The sequence below is a fragment of the Strix aluco genome, chromosome 1, assembly GCF_031877795.1.
Source record: "Strix aluco isolate bStrAlu1 chromosome 1, bStrAlu1.hap1, whole genome shotgun sequence".
Classification (NCBI taxonomy): Eukaryota; Metazoa; Chordata; class Aves; order Strigiformes; family Strigidae; genus Strix; species Strix aluco.
Window position 1 is genome coordinate 71109434 of NC_133931.1, and position 19619 is coordinate 71129052.

General features: G+C 39.5%; 1 protein-coding gene across 18 annotated transcripts in view; it reads right to left on the reverse strand.

The window, feature by feature from the left end:
- Nucleotides 1-19619, reverse strand: part of LOC141923446 (poly(rC)-binding protein 3-like) — a 547877-nt gene that overhangs the window by 60286 nt on the left and 467972 nt on the right. For all 18 annotated transcript variants that reach the window (XM_074824780.1, XM_074824789.1, XM_074824799.1 and 15 more), the window contains one exon: nt 7588-7734. In XM_074824780.1, the coding sequence (XP_074680881.1) occupies nt 7588-7665 (78 nt within the window). In that variant the 5' untranslated portion in view covers nt 7666-7734. The remainder of the gene's footprint in view (nt 1-7587; nt 7735-19619) is intronic.

Consider the following 19619-nt stretch of genomic DNA (forward strand, 5'->3'; position numbering starts at 1 on the left):
ACCCAACTTTCTCTCTTTTCCTTGTTCTGAGGATAGAGTTGCCAATACTTGTATAAACTCATGAATATGCTTGCATGGAAGACCCCAGGAACATGTTCCATGAAGACGTTCTAAACAACGTGTCTGCATGGAGCACGTGGGGCATCAGCATTTTTCAAAGACTAGAATAAAAGTCAGTTTTGGGAAACATGATGTAACGTGTCTACTTCAGGGAACAAATGGCTCAAATAAACTGAGAGTCTGATTTGTGTTCTGGGATTATGTGGGATTAGCCTCACTGACATGGAAGTTTTTATGTTCCTAGGTGATGCTTCAGTAGTCACTGGCTGATGCTAACAGCCCTAATTTAGTAAGGCACTGCAGTCCAAACCCTTACTGAGACAGAGACACTGCTAACAAATCTGGTAGTGTACGAGGAAACCTTCAAATTACGGTCTTTCTGATGGAGATGCCAGTGTTATGAATCTTCCACTGGTCTATCTACCAGTTTTTGGGCAGCTGTGCCAATGGGGATTTCTCATTTGCTTTTTGATAGCAGATGGGTAACAAATTTACATTCAATTTCACACCAGATCTCCCAGGCTCCCCCCCAGAAAACAAACCAAAAACTGTTCCTGTCCCTTTGCTTGTCCCTCTGCCTGTGATGCTGAAGCAGCAGTACTGAGTAGGGTGTCTGCCTCCTGCAATCTCAGTTCACTACAGCTGTGGACCAGCGAGGAGATCCTGTTTGATGGAAGTGGGAAAATTCAGCTATGGAGATTGTTTTTGGGGACATACAGTGCCCAGGCACTGGGGAAAAAGACCATTGTCCTTTCTGTTGATTTTTTAGGCTAGTGAGAAACTTTCAGCTGTAACTACAAACACACTAAGAGGAGATCCATCTTGTGTTGTGTGTTTGCACGCAGAGTTTTGTTCCATGACTAGAGTTCTCAGGTACCAGAGCAATGCAGATAAACAAAACAAGAACTATAATAGCAATAGGCAGGACAGTCAATCCTCATAATACCCTGACAGAGTTCGTGGAAACTAGAAAGAACAGAACAAACATTGGCTTGGTTGGCATTTTATGGCTTGGATTAAATTACTGACAAGGCAATTCTTAAAGCTACTTTGCTGTATTCTGTATTTTAATAAGTAAGAAATAAAAGAAAAAATGAGGAAGGAGAAGGCCATTACCTTCAATATGGGGAAAAATTATTTTTGTGCTTGCCTTACAGTCTTTCAGGGGGCAATTAAGCAGACACAAAAAAGTGGCCACTGAAAGAAATTCCTGATGTTAAAACTATATTATCTATACTGATGAAAATGGCAATTTTCTCCATGATTTTCTTCTGTCTATATTTGAGCTGTTAAGTGTGAGTAATCACCTTAATGAGTCTAAATTTTCTTTCTTTTTCTTGTAAAGAATTCTATATATAGCATCATAAAATAGTTCCAACATGTCTGAAAGTCACCAGTGAAGCTGGATGTAAGTCTGCTGTAACCAGTGCTTTCAGTGCCACAAGGGAGCCACTCATTCTGCTGAAACCACTGGGAGATAGACTCCTCAGGGCATCTAAAATTAAGCTGTAAGTACTGGAAGTCTAGAGTTTAAAAATCAAGGCACTGATAGGGTTTTGTCCAAACCTGAACATTTGACTGCAGGTACATTTTTCTGATTCACTACTGCTGAAACTATGAGAAACATATCACTGAGTGAATGGTATCAGGGAAGGAAAAGCTCTACTCAGTCACTGCATCTTTCCTCTGTCAATACATAGTACATGAGCTGCTCTTCCCCAGACATGTTTAAAATCCACTTAGGAGACTTCCAGAACCTCATAAAAATCTCAATATCAGGAATTTCTCTTGGGATTCCCTTATTAGGATTTATTTTAAAAATATATTTTATTCCATTATTTCCAGCCACAAGCACTTGTATCATTCAAAATAATGACACTCCATTACACTCGTATTTATTCTCTCCAGGTATTTATGAGAATGTCTGAAGAAAGCTAGACACAGTCTTCTCAGCCTCCTAAAACTTTGTTATTTTTCTGCAAATTCCCCCTCTGCTCAGTCTTCAACATCATTCACACACATGGCACCTGCTGTTGAGCACAGAACCGCAGGTGTGATTTTGCCAGAAGAATGGTAAGGTAATTACAATCTCTTTGCCCCACGATGCAGCAACACTATACATCCAAAATTGCATAAGTTTTTGCTGCAATAGCTTTCTCTCCAACTCGGCATATCCCAAATGTGCTACTCTCTAGACGCTGCCACATCTGATGCCTTTCAGCCTTTTAAGCTTTCCAGATTTCCTTCTCTCACTGAACATGTATCTTCTAAATTACCTTCTCCAGTTAATTGCCTCAACTCTCCAATTTACACCACTCAGTATTTGGCAAGAGTCCTACTTCCCTGTCAGTCTTCCCTTCTCTTTCATCCTATGTGTAAATTATTTTCTTGTTCTTCCTAACCATCTGACTTTATTAATTCATTTTGTTTTCTATTTTTTAATTCCTCCCCCCTTCTCTAAAAGTTTCCTCAGACCCTCTATATTAATATATTCTACTTTGGTTTCTGGCAGACTTCACTGCACCCAGTACGGTTTCATCAACGCACACCTTCACACAGCGCCTTTGGAAACAATGCATTTTTTCTTCTGCAGGTTTGTACCAGAGGGACGAAGCAGAGAGTCCTGCACCACCACTATGAGATGGAGACCAAAGTGGATTCGTGACCCTGCTGCCCCTTTCATGTTGGCACATTTGAACACTTTCTCCCGTTCCACCTCATGCATCTGACTTTTAAATCTCCATTAAGCTGCTTTCCTGAAATTTAACATCTTTCTACCGGCACAGTCTCCTTACCATCCACATCTAAAATTAACCTTTAATGGTGAGTCTCTAGGGTCTTAATCAGCCTGTTAACACTAGCTGTGTACAAATCCAAACCAGTCCAAAATCATGTAATCATTATCCAGTACAGTCAAAGTAGATGCTTTTTCAGGAGTTACTTCTTTCTGGGCATGAACTGACCAAAACTAGAACAAGAGCACTGCTGATGTCAAGTACTAAGGTATCTTGGCAGACACCTGTGGGCAAGGCTACGATTTTCCACAATCTTCCAACCTCATTACCTGTGGCAGTAAGCAAGGAAAAAAACCAGCCACAAGTCATGGGAATAAAAAATTCAGCAAAAGCTGAGCAAGGAATGACAAGAGAGAAACCTCGAGCTCCACTAAAGACCCTATAACATGCACATTAGCCAAAAGAAGTTTGATTTTGACAAAAAGGAAGAAAAGATGAAAGGCACATTTCTTTTGGAGCCTGAACCCTACCTCTCCTTACAGAGGGCTCTGATAGCTAGGGAGCTGTTTACCCATGAATGCACACACACTTAATTTGCATTCCTTAAACCCTTCAAAAAGTGTTGATCTGATCTGGGTAAATGCTGCCACTTTTGCCTTTGCTGGAAGCGAAATCTTGCAATCCCTGCAATATTCTAATCCTGCCCAGAAATTATACTTTAGAAGTAGACAAAGGTAAGAAAATATCCATACCCATTCACGCCTCTGCCCTACACAGTGATTCTACTTATTTTACTTCAGGAAACAGCAGGAATTAGATGGAAAATAGAGAAATAGGGCAATGTAAACAACCTCAGCCTATATTCCCTGTTTTATTCTACTGAAATACATGAAACAGTTTTCTTCCTTAATGTGGTGCATCTTTCTTATTAATAAAAGATGAAAATGCATGTCTGCGTTATTTAATATAGTCTATATATCCAACCGATGCATATGCTTCAAAAGGCTCTTCTGTTCCTGCCCTCTCCAGAGCAGCATTCAGGTAACTCGGTCAAAAAGGTCCCAAGCAGCAGAGGCTGCAGATTTATAGGATGTATTCATTTTTGTCCAACTTGCCCTTAAAAACCTCCAGTGATGGATGGTGCGGCATGCCACAGCAGCCTTCTCCCCTCTTCACACATCCAGAAGAAAGCCAGAGAGGGACTTTTTACAAGGGTATGTAGTGATAAGACAAGGGGTAACGGCTTTAAACAGAAAGAGGGCAGATTTAGATTAGATGTAAGGAAGAAGTTCTTTGCTGTGAGGGTGGTGAGACACTGGAACAGGTTGCCCAGAGAGGCTGTGACTGTCCCCTCTCTTGAAGGCCAGGTTGGACAGGGCTTTGAGCAACCTGATCTAGTGGAAGGTGTCCCTTGGGAACCCATGACAAGGGGGCTGGAACCAGATGATCTTTAAGGTCCCTTCCAACCCAAAGCAGCCTATGATTCTATGATTCTATAACAAGTTTTTCATAATTTTGCTTTTAAAATTCCCTGCAAACAGAGATAGTTGCTTCTCTGTGGATGTGAAGAACATCTGAGCACTGCCCCTGTAGTGTACTCCCCAACACCTGCCCTCTAATTCATCCCAAGAAAGTATGACAAATGCTCTGTGTTGCTCCTGGTTTCTCTTCAGGGCTGTCACACTATCAAAACTTTTTTACTGATGTAACATGGAGCAAGATGAAAATTAGGCCTTTCATCTTACACCATCACACACTCTCTGAAGTCCTGGCTCAGGAGGACACCTTTCATATCAGGCCCTGGAAACATTTACCCTGAGGTGAACCTTTTATACCTCGCAGTGGTTAGCTTTTTGCTGGGCCCACACAAGCCTTTCTGCTCCTTCCACTAATAAAAAAATTGCTGCCCTCCCTTAACACCACATTTTCTGTCCTGAGAAAATGAAGGCCATGCCTTGCCTTGTCGCCGGCCAACTGCTCCCAAATCTTGCTACGCTGCAGAAGAGCTGCCGAGCTGGTTCTCCAACTAGCCATATGAGAGCCCTGCAGGAGCTCAGCTGGACCTACAGCCGCTTCTTTCCTCAAAGCAAGATAAAGTAAAGGTACTGATTAGAGGTGTCCTACCTGTGTGAAGGCACTGGCCCTGGGTTCTCCTGGAGCTCAGGACCGTTCCCATCTGTTTTCCTTTTATCAGACACTAACATTGTCTTTGATTTTCGCTACTTGTTTTGTTTGTTGTTGTTAAAGATGATTTTATTACTCCCTACCTTCTTTCAGAGGTCTGTCCATTCATATAAATCCTGAATTTTCTGTCTGCAGGTACATAATTTAGCTTAATTGCCTAATTAAGATGTCCATCCTTGACTTAAAGCCCCTATACAAATCACATGAAAAGTTTTCCTAAGTCTGCAGGACTTACAGCCGAGATAACTAAGCACAGTAGCACAAGTTACGGACTTTCAATCAAAATGAATGCAAATATCACAAAGCACATAGACCTTCTCTATGCAAAGGTACACTGGTAATAACAGCTTAGAGACAGAGTTAAGGTAGGTGGGGACAGACCCTCATATTTCCATGAAATACACTAATAAATAAATAACTTCAAAATTATCTTACTTTAAAGTTATCTAACTGAATCCAGTTTGCTACTGTTATTTTTAAAAACAACCTTTTTATTCCCCTCTTCTCTTTCAAGTTGTGACCAGTTATTCACAGCCCAAGCTCTGCGTCAGTTAATTGTTTTGTCTAGAAATACTAATGAGAGACCACCGATGTCATTACCACAATAAATCTTAAGGAAGAGCCTAGAAACATGTTTCTTCTTCTTTTTCAGAGGCATATACAGCTTTCAGAGTGACCTTCTCACACTGAGTTCATATTGACTCAGACATCCTTCATTCCTCTATATTATCATTTCTAAATCACAGAAATGACATCAAAGAAACCATAAAGGTCTGACTTTTATCACCAAAATAAATTCTGATTTAATGTACTCTTTGCAATACTTAGGCACAATAGGATACATGATTAGAGCATAGCAGAGGTAACAGAATACCCATCGTGCCTTGTTAACTGAGGATGATGGTATACTCCCACTTAAAATTTGAACTCTGTAGCTTTTATGGGTTTAATTTGGACCCTTGGGGCTACATATGCGTTGAAAGATTGGACACATAACATCCATTATTGTTAAAAGTGGTTGCACACACAATCATTGATGTTTAACACAGAAAATTAGCTTTTTCTGATTTAAAAAAAAATTTTTGTTTTAAAAAAAATCCCTAGCCCACAGTTTAACTAAAATGTCCTGAAAATGACAGATACTTGATTTTTCCTTTAAAGGCATGATTCTGAAAGAAGCAGAGCTGTCTGACAGTGGTTAAAAAAAAGCACGCCTAAGCACGTGGGAATTTGACTGAAACCAGTAGGGCTACTTATACCCACCAGGATAAGGATGTGTTCAAATGCTTTTCTGGATTTGGACCAGAACCCGGTAAAATCAATCCCTAAGACCTAATTCTGAGTGCAGACATGTGTACAGATTTTAGGTGGGTTTGGTAAAAGAGACTGTTATTAAATTTGTTTGACAGATCCTTATTTAAGATGCAGATTTTACACACCAGATGCCTGCCTGAAGCTGAGTATTTCATGGGAAAAAAAATCAAAGAAAATCGTTAGATAATTTCTGAGAAAATACATAATTTCATCTGACATAACCTAATTTCTGAGTTTTTTAATTTGCAGACTTAAACTGTACCCCCTTATACTTCTTAGCAGCTCCACAAGTGAAATACAGAAGGAGATGGTTTAGTCTCCTATTTGTGCTATGGGTATTTCATATGCCATTGGTTGAAAGCATGCACTGTTTCAAAATGTAAATGTACTTTTAGTTATTAAATTAAATTCTAGGAGTAAAAATACTTTTTAGATTTATATATACAAATTTGATCTCCAGAACGAGATATATATATATATATTCACTCTTCTTGTTAAGAAAGAGCCAAAACCACCTCCTTTATACAATGTTCATTCATTATGCCTAAAAACGCCTGGTGTTGCCTGACGGAAATAACACAAACAAACTTATGAAATGTGTTTTTTAATTAAAAGCCCATTTTGTTATCTGGCAACGTGAAACAAATGGTTATCAGACTGTTAAGTCTGACAATACTGAATTGGCACTTTGTCTATGGCACAGATTTCACATTTATCTGCATGCTTAAGTGCTGCGCTGGACAGAAACGAAATGACAGTCAACCTTCCAAAACAAACCCGCAGGGGACCTGGATGAATGTTTGGTTTATCAGGGGGTTCGCTCTAATAAGATGCTACATCGGAATAACGAAGAACTATCCATTTGCGTTCAACAGAAATAGACAGTAATACTGTGGCAATTATTTCACACAAGTCAAAATTCTGGTACCGTAAAAAAACCCTGCAAAATCCAGCAAATGATGAGAAAGGCAAGCTGTATGCAGGTCAGCCTTATGCAAGGGCCTGCCTAATTTGGCTAACTATCAATGAAAGAACTTTTTTTGCTGCTGGAACTGCTGAAATCGGGTTTGTTATAGGCAGGGTTTGTTCCAATGAACTTGGGCTGCAGTGCAAACTTAAGTATGATGCCTTTAAAGGCAGGGGGTGATTTTTCAGTCATGGCAATGGTGCTTTTCACTCAAGTCAGGAGGAGGAGGAACAGACCCTCTGTCAATGCCACTGTCAGGCTCTGATGATAACTTCATACACTTGCTCAATACACAGGCAACTGCTGTGGCAACAGTAAATGCTTCACCTTGCCATGCATGAGAAGGCGTATGGTAAGTGTGACATTGAGACCTCCTTCAGTCACTTTTGTGTCCTTCGTGTTCATCCTGGCCTTGTATCTTCAATATTTGAAAGCAGCTTCGTTTTTCTTTTTTTTTCTATTCACTTAATCAACCTACAAAGAGAGAGAGAAAAAGAAAAAGTACCATTGAGTGGTTGAAGCTACTCTGAACTGAGAATATCATGTTGTACAAACCAATTAACATTCCTCCCTTTGATTTTATGAACTACAGTTTAGTGCTGAAAAGGCTCCTTTGATTATTATCCCTCCCCAATCAACTCTTTAGCCCTTCACCAATTACAAGATAAACTCCCTTTTGAAACCTTAAAAATTCTTTTAAATTCCTGTATTTCAAAACTGAAAGTACAGAGCATAACAGAGTGAAATACAATGTCTTCTTCTGAACAGCACTTTCTCTCTGTTAACCTTCGTTGTGTGTGTATGTGCAATATATATATATATATATGCACTTTTACACATGCCTGGTGCTGTTTTCATTTCTCTCCCTGTTACTACCTCTTTTTCTTTTTGCTCTTGCAGAAGAGATGTTTTTGTTTTCTCTCCAGCTAGAGAGAAATTAATTCTGAGCCTAAACACTGATCCCTGCCAGCAACAGTGGATGACACATTATCAAAGACATCTGAGTAACTAAGAGCCACTTGCTGCTGTAAATCTGGGCACTGTCTGACTTCGTTTTTGTCTACCAGGCCCAGAGGTGGCTCAGTCCCTCAAAGGCCAAAACTGAGCTTCAGCCCTAAGTAGGAGGAGATTTTTCTTAATTCCTAATGACAAACTGCAGATTTTCAGTCATTTACAAAGTCATAAATACCCTAAAATGCTAATAAAAGCTGCAATGGATGGCTTTGAAAGGATAAACAAGATGCATTATGAGTTTATTAGTGCAAGGACATTTTTCAGTACAAACAAAAATGGGGGCAAAAGGAATATTACCAACAGCAGGCAAATTTCACAGCAGAAAAGGCTTAAGAGACTCCTTATTCAGTTTTGTCCTTTTCAGGTGTATCTTACAGAGCATAAGACCCTTAAACATACATGACGCCTCTCAGTAACCATCCTTATTAATGACAACCCTATTGGCTTCGCATCTTGGAGCTTCCCAAAAATTTGGCTAGCTTGGGCACTGGTTAATGAGCACCCCTAGGGACAACCATTTTGTGGCTCAGAGCGTACAGCAGTGTCTCACTGGGGTGGCAGGCTATTGTCCCTTTGTGGAGACTGCTCAGGCATGGGACCTACGAGATCATTCCTCTAAAAATGCTGGAGGTAGTATCATGCAAGCTGTTTCATCAACTGATTAAGCTCTAGCTAAAGAGCCACTAAGTACTTACATATTAGACTAAAGTAAAGTCCAACTTAATTGAGCATGTTAGGTGTGAGAGAAGTCAACAGCAATGCTTAAAGAAAGAGCACAAGAAACATGTATGGAGTCATCCCTGATAGACTTGCTGAGCTGCCAGCAATCAGCAATTCAGGGTCTTCTGGGAGACTGCATCCGGACCAGCATTTTCAATAACCATTGGCGGACCACTCCTCCATGAATTTGTCTAATCCCTTCTTGAATCCATACATCTGGTCTCACAGATTAATTATTAGTGTGGGAAGAAGTGCTCCACTTTATCTGGCTTAAATCTGCTGACTCTCATTTCCCCTTGTTACACATTTTGCCCTCTGTCTATTATCTGTAGACCATCACAGAAAGTCACTCCTCTGATGGCTGAGGCTTCTCACTTCAGCCTGAGCCTGAGGGTGGTCAAGCCACTCCTGATGTTTTTGCTGCTGGGAAATACACTGGAAGATGCAGGGTTTTCTCTCAAGTCTCTGCAGGAGTACTTAGGACCAACAGAGAGCTTCTGTGCCTTCAGTGACTGCAAGAATAAGAGGCAGACATGCTTGAGAAGGAAAATTAGCTCTATCCCAGCCAAAACCAGGACAGAGGTGAAAAGAAAGAAAGAGAAAGAGCAACTTAAACTCCTCTTCCTACAAGCAAATTCATTAGTCGCTACACAGAGCAGTTCCTGCCTACCTGCTCTGTTGCCAGGGCTAATTTTCCCTAACCCAGCATGGACTCAGTGTATTTCATACCATATGCTCTACCACCCAGACCACAGCCACCGAAATAAATCTCGTTTATTCCACATTTCTAAACTTATCACTTACATTACATATCACCTATCCAGATGGAGAAAAGCAGTAGAGAACAAGGTGCCTGGGTGAGAAAGCAGAAAACAGAAGCAGCCTGGCCATGCCTCTGACGTACCAGGTGTGCAAGTGGGTGAGAGGAAAATGTCCCAGGGCAGCTGGTAGGAAATGAGATGAAAGGTATCGGGCTTTATTCTGCTTCTTTAAGGTTGGACCAGGACTCACAGTAAAATCTGCAAGTGGGTGGCCACAACAGTCCCTTCTGACAGGCACAGGGGGAGGAGCAGAGGAGGAGACTGTGGTTGTTCCCAGACTAAGAAAGGGAATACTGCCATGGTGCTCACCTGCTCCTTGCTGCTTGCTGAGGGAAATTCTCTGGCTCTGACAGCCCAAGCATTTTCTGTTCAGCTCTGTCAAAACCCCCCCCCACGCCAAACAGGAGCACTCTGGTACATAAACAGTAGAATACATCTTAGCATTCTGGACTTTATGGGAGCAATACAGGCCATCTGAGATCTCTAGAAACGCATGGTAGCTTAAGGCATGCTTGGAAGATTTCACATAATGGATGTGTTCCAAGTAGAAGCAAGGTATTTAAGACCACCTGTGGACCAAAATCTAGTGATGAAGGTACAGCTATGTTTCTAACGAAATGTATGCCCATGTGGGAAAAATAAACCCAGACTAGATACAGGTTTACAGTTGCCATGGCCTTTTACTGCTGTGATGCTACGGCAGTATGCTCACTTTGGGAAGAATTTTGGAGGAAAGCCTTTTCTCAGACAACAAACCAATCCCCACCAAAGCCTGACCTTTTCCAGATAAAACCTGAAAAAAAATCTGTATTTTTAGCTAACGCCTTTTGGGTTCTATTTAAAAACAGAGGTTAAAAATGAAATTTCACCACAAATATTGTTAAAAATATCACTGCCATCTAATTTTTTTGAAGGATTTTGTCTTTGCCCCTCCTCCCAACAACCTCAAGCTCTGGCACCTGGTACTGAGAAGCAGAACAGATGTCTGGGGGAGGGCTGAGAGCGTGTGTGCCTGCAAGGAGTTAGGCAGCTGTGTGAGATACAAAGGGAATGAATTCAAGAAGCAACCTCACATGCTAAAGAAGAATACGTGAAAACTGTACAATACATCATGAAGAGAGAAGAGCTTTTACTATGACAGGTCATTTACAACTGCCCCAGTTGTCCTGAGAGTTGAAGTATTCTGGTAAAACATTTACAGCTTTATAAAGTAAGCCTACAGGACTGTTAATCACCTGAGTATTTCAGTTTTAAAGACAGATTAAAATAAAATGCATTGTCATACTTTATTATTTTTAACTAATTAAAGCAAATTTTTCTGCAGGCATCATCGTAAACACATGCTGGTCTAGATCTCTGTGTGCATGGAGATGTCAGATCATGACACAGGAAGAGAATGGTTTCCTCTACAAATCCTCCTACCAGCCGGCAATACATCCATGTATTTATAAACCTACTGCTGTAATATATGAGCACATCATGAATACTTAATCGGCAAAATAATTTCCCTCTCCTTTACAAAATCGGCATTTTGAACAATTTACTATGTTCCTGGCTTCTGCGTGCCTCTCTGTGTGTGCAAACAGAAGGCTGAACACATAAGGCTTTCCCTTCTCAAGCTCTGTCTGATGAGGTCTCATGGCTTCTCTGGGGGCTGGGAGAGTTGAGTCTCAGACTACGAAAAAAATCAATGTGTCACCCTTTTCCTGATGCCAGTGGAAATTCAGGGGACTCCACAGGTGAGCAGAGAGTATCCTGCAGGCAGACACAGTCAATTGCATGGCTGAATGTTAAGAGTGAGGGTTTATGCATTTTAACCTGCCTTCAGCAGAGACCTGGCTGTGACAGGAGGACAACTGGACAACATCCTCCTTCTGACGTTGTGACTCTGGACCAGAATGCACAAAACACAAGATCCGGGGCTCTGCAGCTCTGCAGCTCCAGGTAACAAACAAAAAAATCATGCCCAGGGAACAAAGGAAAGTAGATCACATCAGACAGATAGTTCCCAGCAAACAGCAGATCTTTGCCTCCTGTGGGGCCGAGTGTGAACTTTTGAGGACATTTCCACTGCTGTTTATCATGTAAAAAGTGAAAATTTCTCTTTAGGTAGAAAAAGGCACCCAAATGCATTAAAAAAACCCCCAGCCTTTTGAAAACTCCAATAAAATGAACATATAGTCTTATGCAAATGCATTATATCTGTAGTTATGTGTTTCTATACATGCATATACAGGCATAAAAGGGCATGTCATATATGCTCACTATTCATCATATAAGAACCATCAATTTTCTAACATGGCTTTTCAGTAACTGTAGGTAGATTAAATGACTGAAACAACAAGCAGTTAAGCCACGTGTTCATCAAAGTACCACAAAGAACAACACAGTTCCTCAAGGATTTCACTGAATTAATAAAAGCTGCAAGATGAACTATACAGCTGAAGGACAATGCCACAACCCCCACACACGAACACACATAGAGGTTAGGAATCCACATGGCCGAGGGGGTAGTGTGAGATGGCTGCCTGAAGCCTGAGACATGGAAAGTCAACTTCATGACCCCTTTTCTTCCTACCCCTCAAGCCTAGTAAATCTCTCCCAAGAAAATAAGCAGACCACTGCAGAGAATGTGGCTGTACAGTGCTGAAAAATATAGGTATATAAATATAGATATATGTTTTAAATCTCTAAGGTGACCACTCCAGGCATGCAGGATAAGAAAGCCTTTGACTCCACAGCAGGCAGGGATGCCAAAGAGGAGTAAAATCAACACAGTACCAAGGTAGACATCAGGCAATTGATCTCTGAGTTTAAAGCTATAATGAATTATTTGACATCCATGAATCTGCCAAGAAAGCTTCTCTTCTGGAAGATCCAGAGGAATGAGAGGGAGGAGGGAGAGAAAGGGAGAGTGTGCATGGTGTGAAATGGGACGGAGCTGCAGAGTCACAGAGATGTGCTGGAAAGGAAAGAGATGCAGAGAGGAGAGAAGGAGAAACGCAGGGAGAAAGAGAGAGATGAAGCTTCATATGGCTGATATAGAGAATAATGTGAGAAGAATCAACGTGCAAGTAAGAACCACCTGAAAACGTGTTCTGGTATGTGAAATCTTGATTGTATGGTTTTTAAATCTGAGCTTGTCAGGAAAGATGAAACTGGTCAGAGCACCCAGCACAGCATTCCCTGTGCTTGAGCCTCAAAGGGGACTCTGGAACCTAATTATGGTGCTTCATCACCATCAACAGAAAGGTGTAATTATGAAGAAAGCAAGGAAGAATCTACAGATGAAATTCAAAAGAACAAATTCCAGTTGTTCCACTGGAAGAAAAAAAATTTCATAACAAAGAAAAAAGAGTGGGGGAAATTATAGTGACATTCAGCAGAAACCATCTCTAATTTAAATAAGCATCTAAAGGACTTAATCATCTAGTTCCCATGTATCTGTAGGTTTAGAAACAGAAAACTCTGATAAGGGAAACATAGGAACATCTAGTCTCTCACAGTAAATCTGTCATTTCCATAATATCTGGAAACATCGCAAAGGAGAGGTAGCTAAGCAGATGATGAAGCTATAGGGATGGGGGAAGGAAAAGACAGGGACTGAACAAGGAGACTAAGGCATGAGCAGAGTAAACTGACAGTGAACAAAGAGAATTATCATGAGTTATGAAGAACTGGAAGATGGACAGTAACACACTGATGTTACGAAGAAATAGTTCAGAGTTTGGTTTATTTAGCAAGAACTCTTAAAAAAATGTTATTACCAAACAAAAGAAAAAAGATAGCAAAAGTGAACAAAATAATGGAGAAAACTGAAACGTGGGAAGCCATGAAAAGGCTGTAGCTAAGTCCTCTTGATTAGAAGCTTCTACGTGGAGTAAAACCTCCCAGGAATTGGAGGAAGCACACTGCCAGGTATCATGATGAGAAGAAAGGACCTGTGCTTTCAGAAGAGCAGAGTTCTTTGGGGACAGATTTATGCTACTTACATGATTTTAGTCTTTCATTTAAACTGGAGGGAATATAGGAAAGGAGAAGGAGACTGAAAGAAACATAAGAAAATTACTACAGGACAAGAAGTGATGATGTTATCAATAGAAATTGACACATTCAGCCATATGTGTAAAGTTTAAAATGATAAATAAGCTGTCTGCCACAGAAAGGTTCATGCTATCAAATGAAGAAATAACTACTTTGCTTTCAAGTTCTTTGATAAGCTAAGCAGTTATTATCTATGGCTTTTCACTTGAAAGCAACATTGTTGGATGCCAAAGGACTAAACAGTGTAATTATACAAAAAAACACTGGCAGAAGTTAACCCCCCCCAACCCAAAGTGAAATCAAAAGCAAAGACAGCTCCAGATGTATTATTTTGTTTCAAGGAACTTCTTTTCAGAAATGGTGAAAAGTGATAATGATCAGCAGCTATTTATGGTCTCAGCTGAAAGAAAAGAAGATGACTGGACATTTGCTTAACATACACTTCTTCAGCTTCTGTGTCAACTGGAGGATGAAGCCATCTACTGTTACTAAACCATATTGTTGTGATGCTACTAAGAACAAAAAGCTCACAGGATGTCCACAGTAACATAACAGTAATAACAATGACAACTCTTCAAAGGATTTCTCTGCCAGTAATAACTGTTTGGAAAAGGAGAAATCATTCTTTGAAGCACTCCAGTTTTATACAGAAGCCTCACCAGGAGAATTTGATTAATGAACAATAGCTAAGGAAGTGAGTGCAGTATTAACCTTTCTACTTTACCAGTTCCATCTCCCAAATTACTAGAGACAACTGTACACAAAGGAATGGGATTATACATTTTATTCACATCCTTATCATTTATATCCCAAAATAGATTTAATGTTAATCTCTAACTCTTTAAAGAAGGGAACAAGATCTTCAGAACATGGCTTCATTAAATCGTCGTATCATGGACCATTTTAAGTAAGCTGATAGTTGGGATGGATCCAAAAATCCAGAAATGAGAAAACTGATTCTTTGTGTTAGCAGAACAAAGCGTGTGTGTGTGTGTGTGTGTGTGTGAGTTGGTAAAATGGGTTTTCACTAAAAAGATAAGGGAATAGCTCAAGAATGAAACTCAAATACTAGAGAGAACAAGGTTTTAGGAAATTAATAAATCACATGCTCAAAGAGATATAAACTACTGTCAACTATAGGAAATCAAGCTGAATATGGGCCACTGAAAGAGCAGCATTGAGTCTACAGATATACAAAATACCTATTTTACAAAAAAAACAGTAAAATACTATCTAAAAGTCAAAGGGGATTAAAAAGCAGCACATTATTCCACCAGTTAACAGCCACCAACAAAAGACAGTTACACATCTTAGCAAGCCATGTTGTCCTTGTACTAATTGTTGTAAAAATCTCTGTATCTCTGATACCCTAAGCTCTGTAGTTACTACAGATATCTGGAAGTAGCAGGTTTGCTAAAGATGTGAAACCAATATGGAAATAACAGATTGAAAAAACAGCAGAACAACTTTTAAAGGCAACAGCAAGTATAAAAACTGGCAAGACTCCAGGAGTGCTGCCTTTTCAAAGTAATTTTATGAAGTGTGGTACTAGTTTTTCCTTGAGGGATATGTTTAACTATTTTGTCAGAGGAAGAACCTATCCTATCTATAGAAGCAGCTGTCTTTGTATTCTCCCTAAAATGAGAAATGCCCTTACCCTATATGACTCACGTCTCATTTGCTGAAGATCACTAGATGTCAAATAATCTTTGAAGAGAACAGCAAAAGATTAGAAACTTACTTTTTCTGTTCTCAACTGATGGATGTTTAGCTGCTGAACTTGACATATATGAGCCCCTTTCTTTAAATGGACCACTCTTCCTCATGCTGGCCAAAAAGCATATGCCTCAGCCAATAGCATTGGCTGCTCCTTTTTTGATTTATTAAAGGAAATGAACAGCAACATATTTATTCACTCTTCTACTTAACAACATTTTCTGTAAAACCTTTTGAGTAAAAAATATTAGCATCATGAATTTATTACAGGAAGAAAACTCACAGCAGCACAATAAAGACTATTGTTCACAAAACTATTTCCTAATAACAACATTCAGTGATGAATCACTTATCTAATATAAATTAATATCAAAATATTATGCTGTGTGTGAATAGACAGCCACATACTTTGCCAAAATATAGAAAGTTATCCCTTCAGAAAACATCACATGTCAAACAGGTAATAAATGCTATCAAATGTCTGGAAATCAAATCTCAGGAAATCTAGAAAAGCTGTATAATGGCCTTCAGCAAATGCCACACAGATTTGGGATCCTGAGGGAAGTAAATAATTTCCAGGCTATGGAAGATGCAGTGATTATTTAGCCAATGGTATCTTCCATCTTTCTAAGTATTTTTTTTTTTCCTCCTTTCTGTAGTTATTCCAGAAAGAATTACCTTGGCAGGAATGCAGAGAGCATCTTTACAGTTTGCCGTGAACTAAAAAAATGCACCAGAGTGTGCATGTCAATACTTTGTATGGATCCACTAGCCAACTAGCTCTTCTGCATATGTGAAAAAGCCAGGCAGCTAAAAGCTCTTGTAAATGGAAGCTGCCACGTCAGACTAATGAAACATAAACTCCTCCACAAATAAGAAAGTTGTGCCAGCCCACTGTAAATTATTCTCTACAAATATTCTCCAGGAGGATTCAATGACGCGTTCAGGATGGACCAGAAGGTGCTTTCTTTCCTTTCCTAATGGCATGCAATGCAATTAACTGTAAGCTTTATCATGGACGTGGCAGTTTGCAAGATCAGGGAAGACAACAGATGCATATGGTAGGCCAGCTATTTACCAAAGACTATTTCTAGTCATAGCTTTGAACACAAAATCAGCTTTACCTGCCACTTTATCCCGTGGCTCCTCAAGTTAAGCATCGTGTTTCTCAAATCTTTGTTTGTTTTCATGTTGTGCAACACAAGTTCTAAATAAATATTTTGCTTTACTTGCTTATGTTCAACTAAGGAACAGACACTCCACCTAACTTGTATTAATCATTCCACATGGTCTGAGATAATAAATCTAGTAAAGAAATGTACATGTAAGTCACAACGAAGGCAGGTAAAAAAACTGAACAGACCACCAACAGTAGCAGAATGGTCTCTCCAGCACAGAGATGCTTACAAGAATGGCCTACCATATAAGAACAGATTTTCAGTCCACACCTATTCCTGAAAAAACCCTGGATTCTGAAGACCTGAACACTGTGAATGTGTGTTACATTTGTTAAATTATCTCTGCCCCCTAAAGTCAAATGTGTGACTTCAACATTTCATCAATTAAATAATTTTCAAATAAAGTTTCAATTGTAAATTTACCTTAATTTAATTCAAAGCAAATAAAACAACTAAAAATGTTCTGGGGCATACAAACTTTGTTGATTTAAAAATAAACGCACTTGTACCACATGAGAGTCAAGCCTAAACAGATGGGTTTTTTTTCATTTTTTAAAATCTGAGAAAATATATAAATTGTTCACATGGTCCATTTCCAAGATATTTTACGTGAGCAAGATTTATATACATATATAAAAAGATATATTTTAATATAGTATGCATATATGCATAGAATATGATTATATGTTAGAAAGTTTTTTACATGACAGATGTGGACAAACGTTAAAAGATTGCTGGAGCATAATCTAATAAGCAAATATTAAGAACAGCATAATTTTTAAAATTATTTTTATCTTTAGTAAAAACAGTCTCACAGATGTAAAGAAGAATTATCATTTTCTTTGCCAGTACACGCAAGAGTACAGATAGCTTCTTACTGATAAAATTTTAAAATGTCCCACACCCAGTACAATAGTCCAAGAAATACTGGAGCTTCTTTAATGGGAAACATTCACCCATCAAGTATGTTCCTGCTGGGCACAGAGTAAGTATTTTTATAATTACATCAATGCTGAAATGACATCTGCCTTAGAATATATATATTTGTCCAACCTATTTGTAAATTAAATGTTTTGTAAACATAGCTGGTTCGATAAACATGAGTCAGTTGTTCCACTCAATCCAGTATAAAACATGGTTGTTGGTTAGGGAAAAGAGGCTAATGATAATAATACATTTCACCTTATTAAACAGAAAGATATTATATATTGATATAATTGAATCTCTGACACAAACAAGCAAAAATATAACTTTTATAACCACCTTAATTATGTTATTTACAAGACTGTGATTTGAAAATCCATTCAAGCTCCCTAGATGAATAAAATAAATAGCCATTAAAAAAAAAAAGGAAATTCATACAGCATCTCAGGGAGGGAAAAGAATGAGCTCCCATCCTCCTGCAAGGGGACTGGTACCAGCCTCTGGAATGTGAGTCACAGGCTCCCTCCTGGGACACCACACTCCTGCTCACTTGAGGTAAGGATGGACTGGGAACTGTCTGAGAAAGGGAAACTGGTCCAACAGGAGCACAGCTGTAACAGCTGCAAATATGGCTGAGTGCTGCAAAGACTTCCATCATTCATGGGGATAAAAGGGAAAACAAAAAGCAGCATTGCAATGTCCTACCAGGTCACAGGAATTTCTGCCTTCAAAAGTCATGCTCACAAGATGAATATTTAAGTTCTCAGTCACTGGCGGTTAGTTAAAACATAGAGCATTATAAGAATTTTACTGTGAAACTTGGGACTGTACAGTGGGTAAAAAACCCCAGTAAGTTCCCAGAGCCTCATTTGAAACTAGATTTAACAAAAAACCCCCAACAACCAGCCGACAATAAATGACTCTTTTTATGGGGAGTCAATACTCAGAGTAAAGAGACAAACACACACCAGGATTTAAGCCACTTAATATTTTTGTCACTGAAGAAGAATCTTTAAAACTCAAAAGCAAGTTTAATTGATGAAGTATGCAAAAGTGAAGAAAAATCAAATACTTTATTAATAACTTCAAAGTGCCAGCTGTAAAGTGAATCAGTATATCTTGCTCTAGCACTGGGAAAAAAAAGTGCTAAGGTTATCCATTTGCTACTTCTGGGCAACCTTTACAAAGAAAAGAGCCTATTTTTGCATAAACAACTCATTTGCTCAGCTGAAACAGCACTTCATGAAATATCTGTTCCTGGCCAGTTTCAACATTTTGAAGAGATACAGGGACATTCGATGTTTCGAGTTCACCCAAGTTTCGTGGAGCCACAGCCTAACTAAAGGTGCAAGGTCGTGGATCCACTGCAGAAGCTTTGTCCTTGAAGCCAGCAGTGACCGATTCTCAGTTGGGCTGGCAGCAGGAGGGTCACCAGATGCACACCAGTCACTCAGCAGCTCACAGCCAGCCAGTGAGCATCACGAGAGAGCAAAGCGAGAGGAGGGGGCTCTGGACGTGAACTAATACAATCACTAAAAAAGCCCCATGTTTGGAGGAAATCCCTACAAAAGGTGCTTTAAGCAGACATAGCATACACATTTGATTTTTTTTTTTTCCCAGCTGCTCCAGTAGCTTTGTTGCTCGTATGCAACCCCACTGCCTTAAACAGTTTCACAGATGTAACTGGATGTGGCATCTGGTCCAATGCTCTGTATGAAAACAAGACAGGACCTGTGCTAATGTGGAGGATTTGATGCTGCCCTTACCTTCCCACCTTTGGCCTGGGACCACAAAAGAGGGAGTTCATTGAGAGGAGAGTGGAAAAAACTACTGATAGAAAATTATACAAAGATGGAGGTGGACCTTAGCCAGCAACAAATGAGGCAGTATTCAAAAAAGGCTAATAATATTGGAGGGAACCAAAGAAAAGGAGAGAAACTAT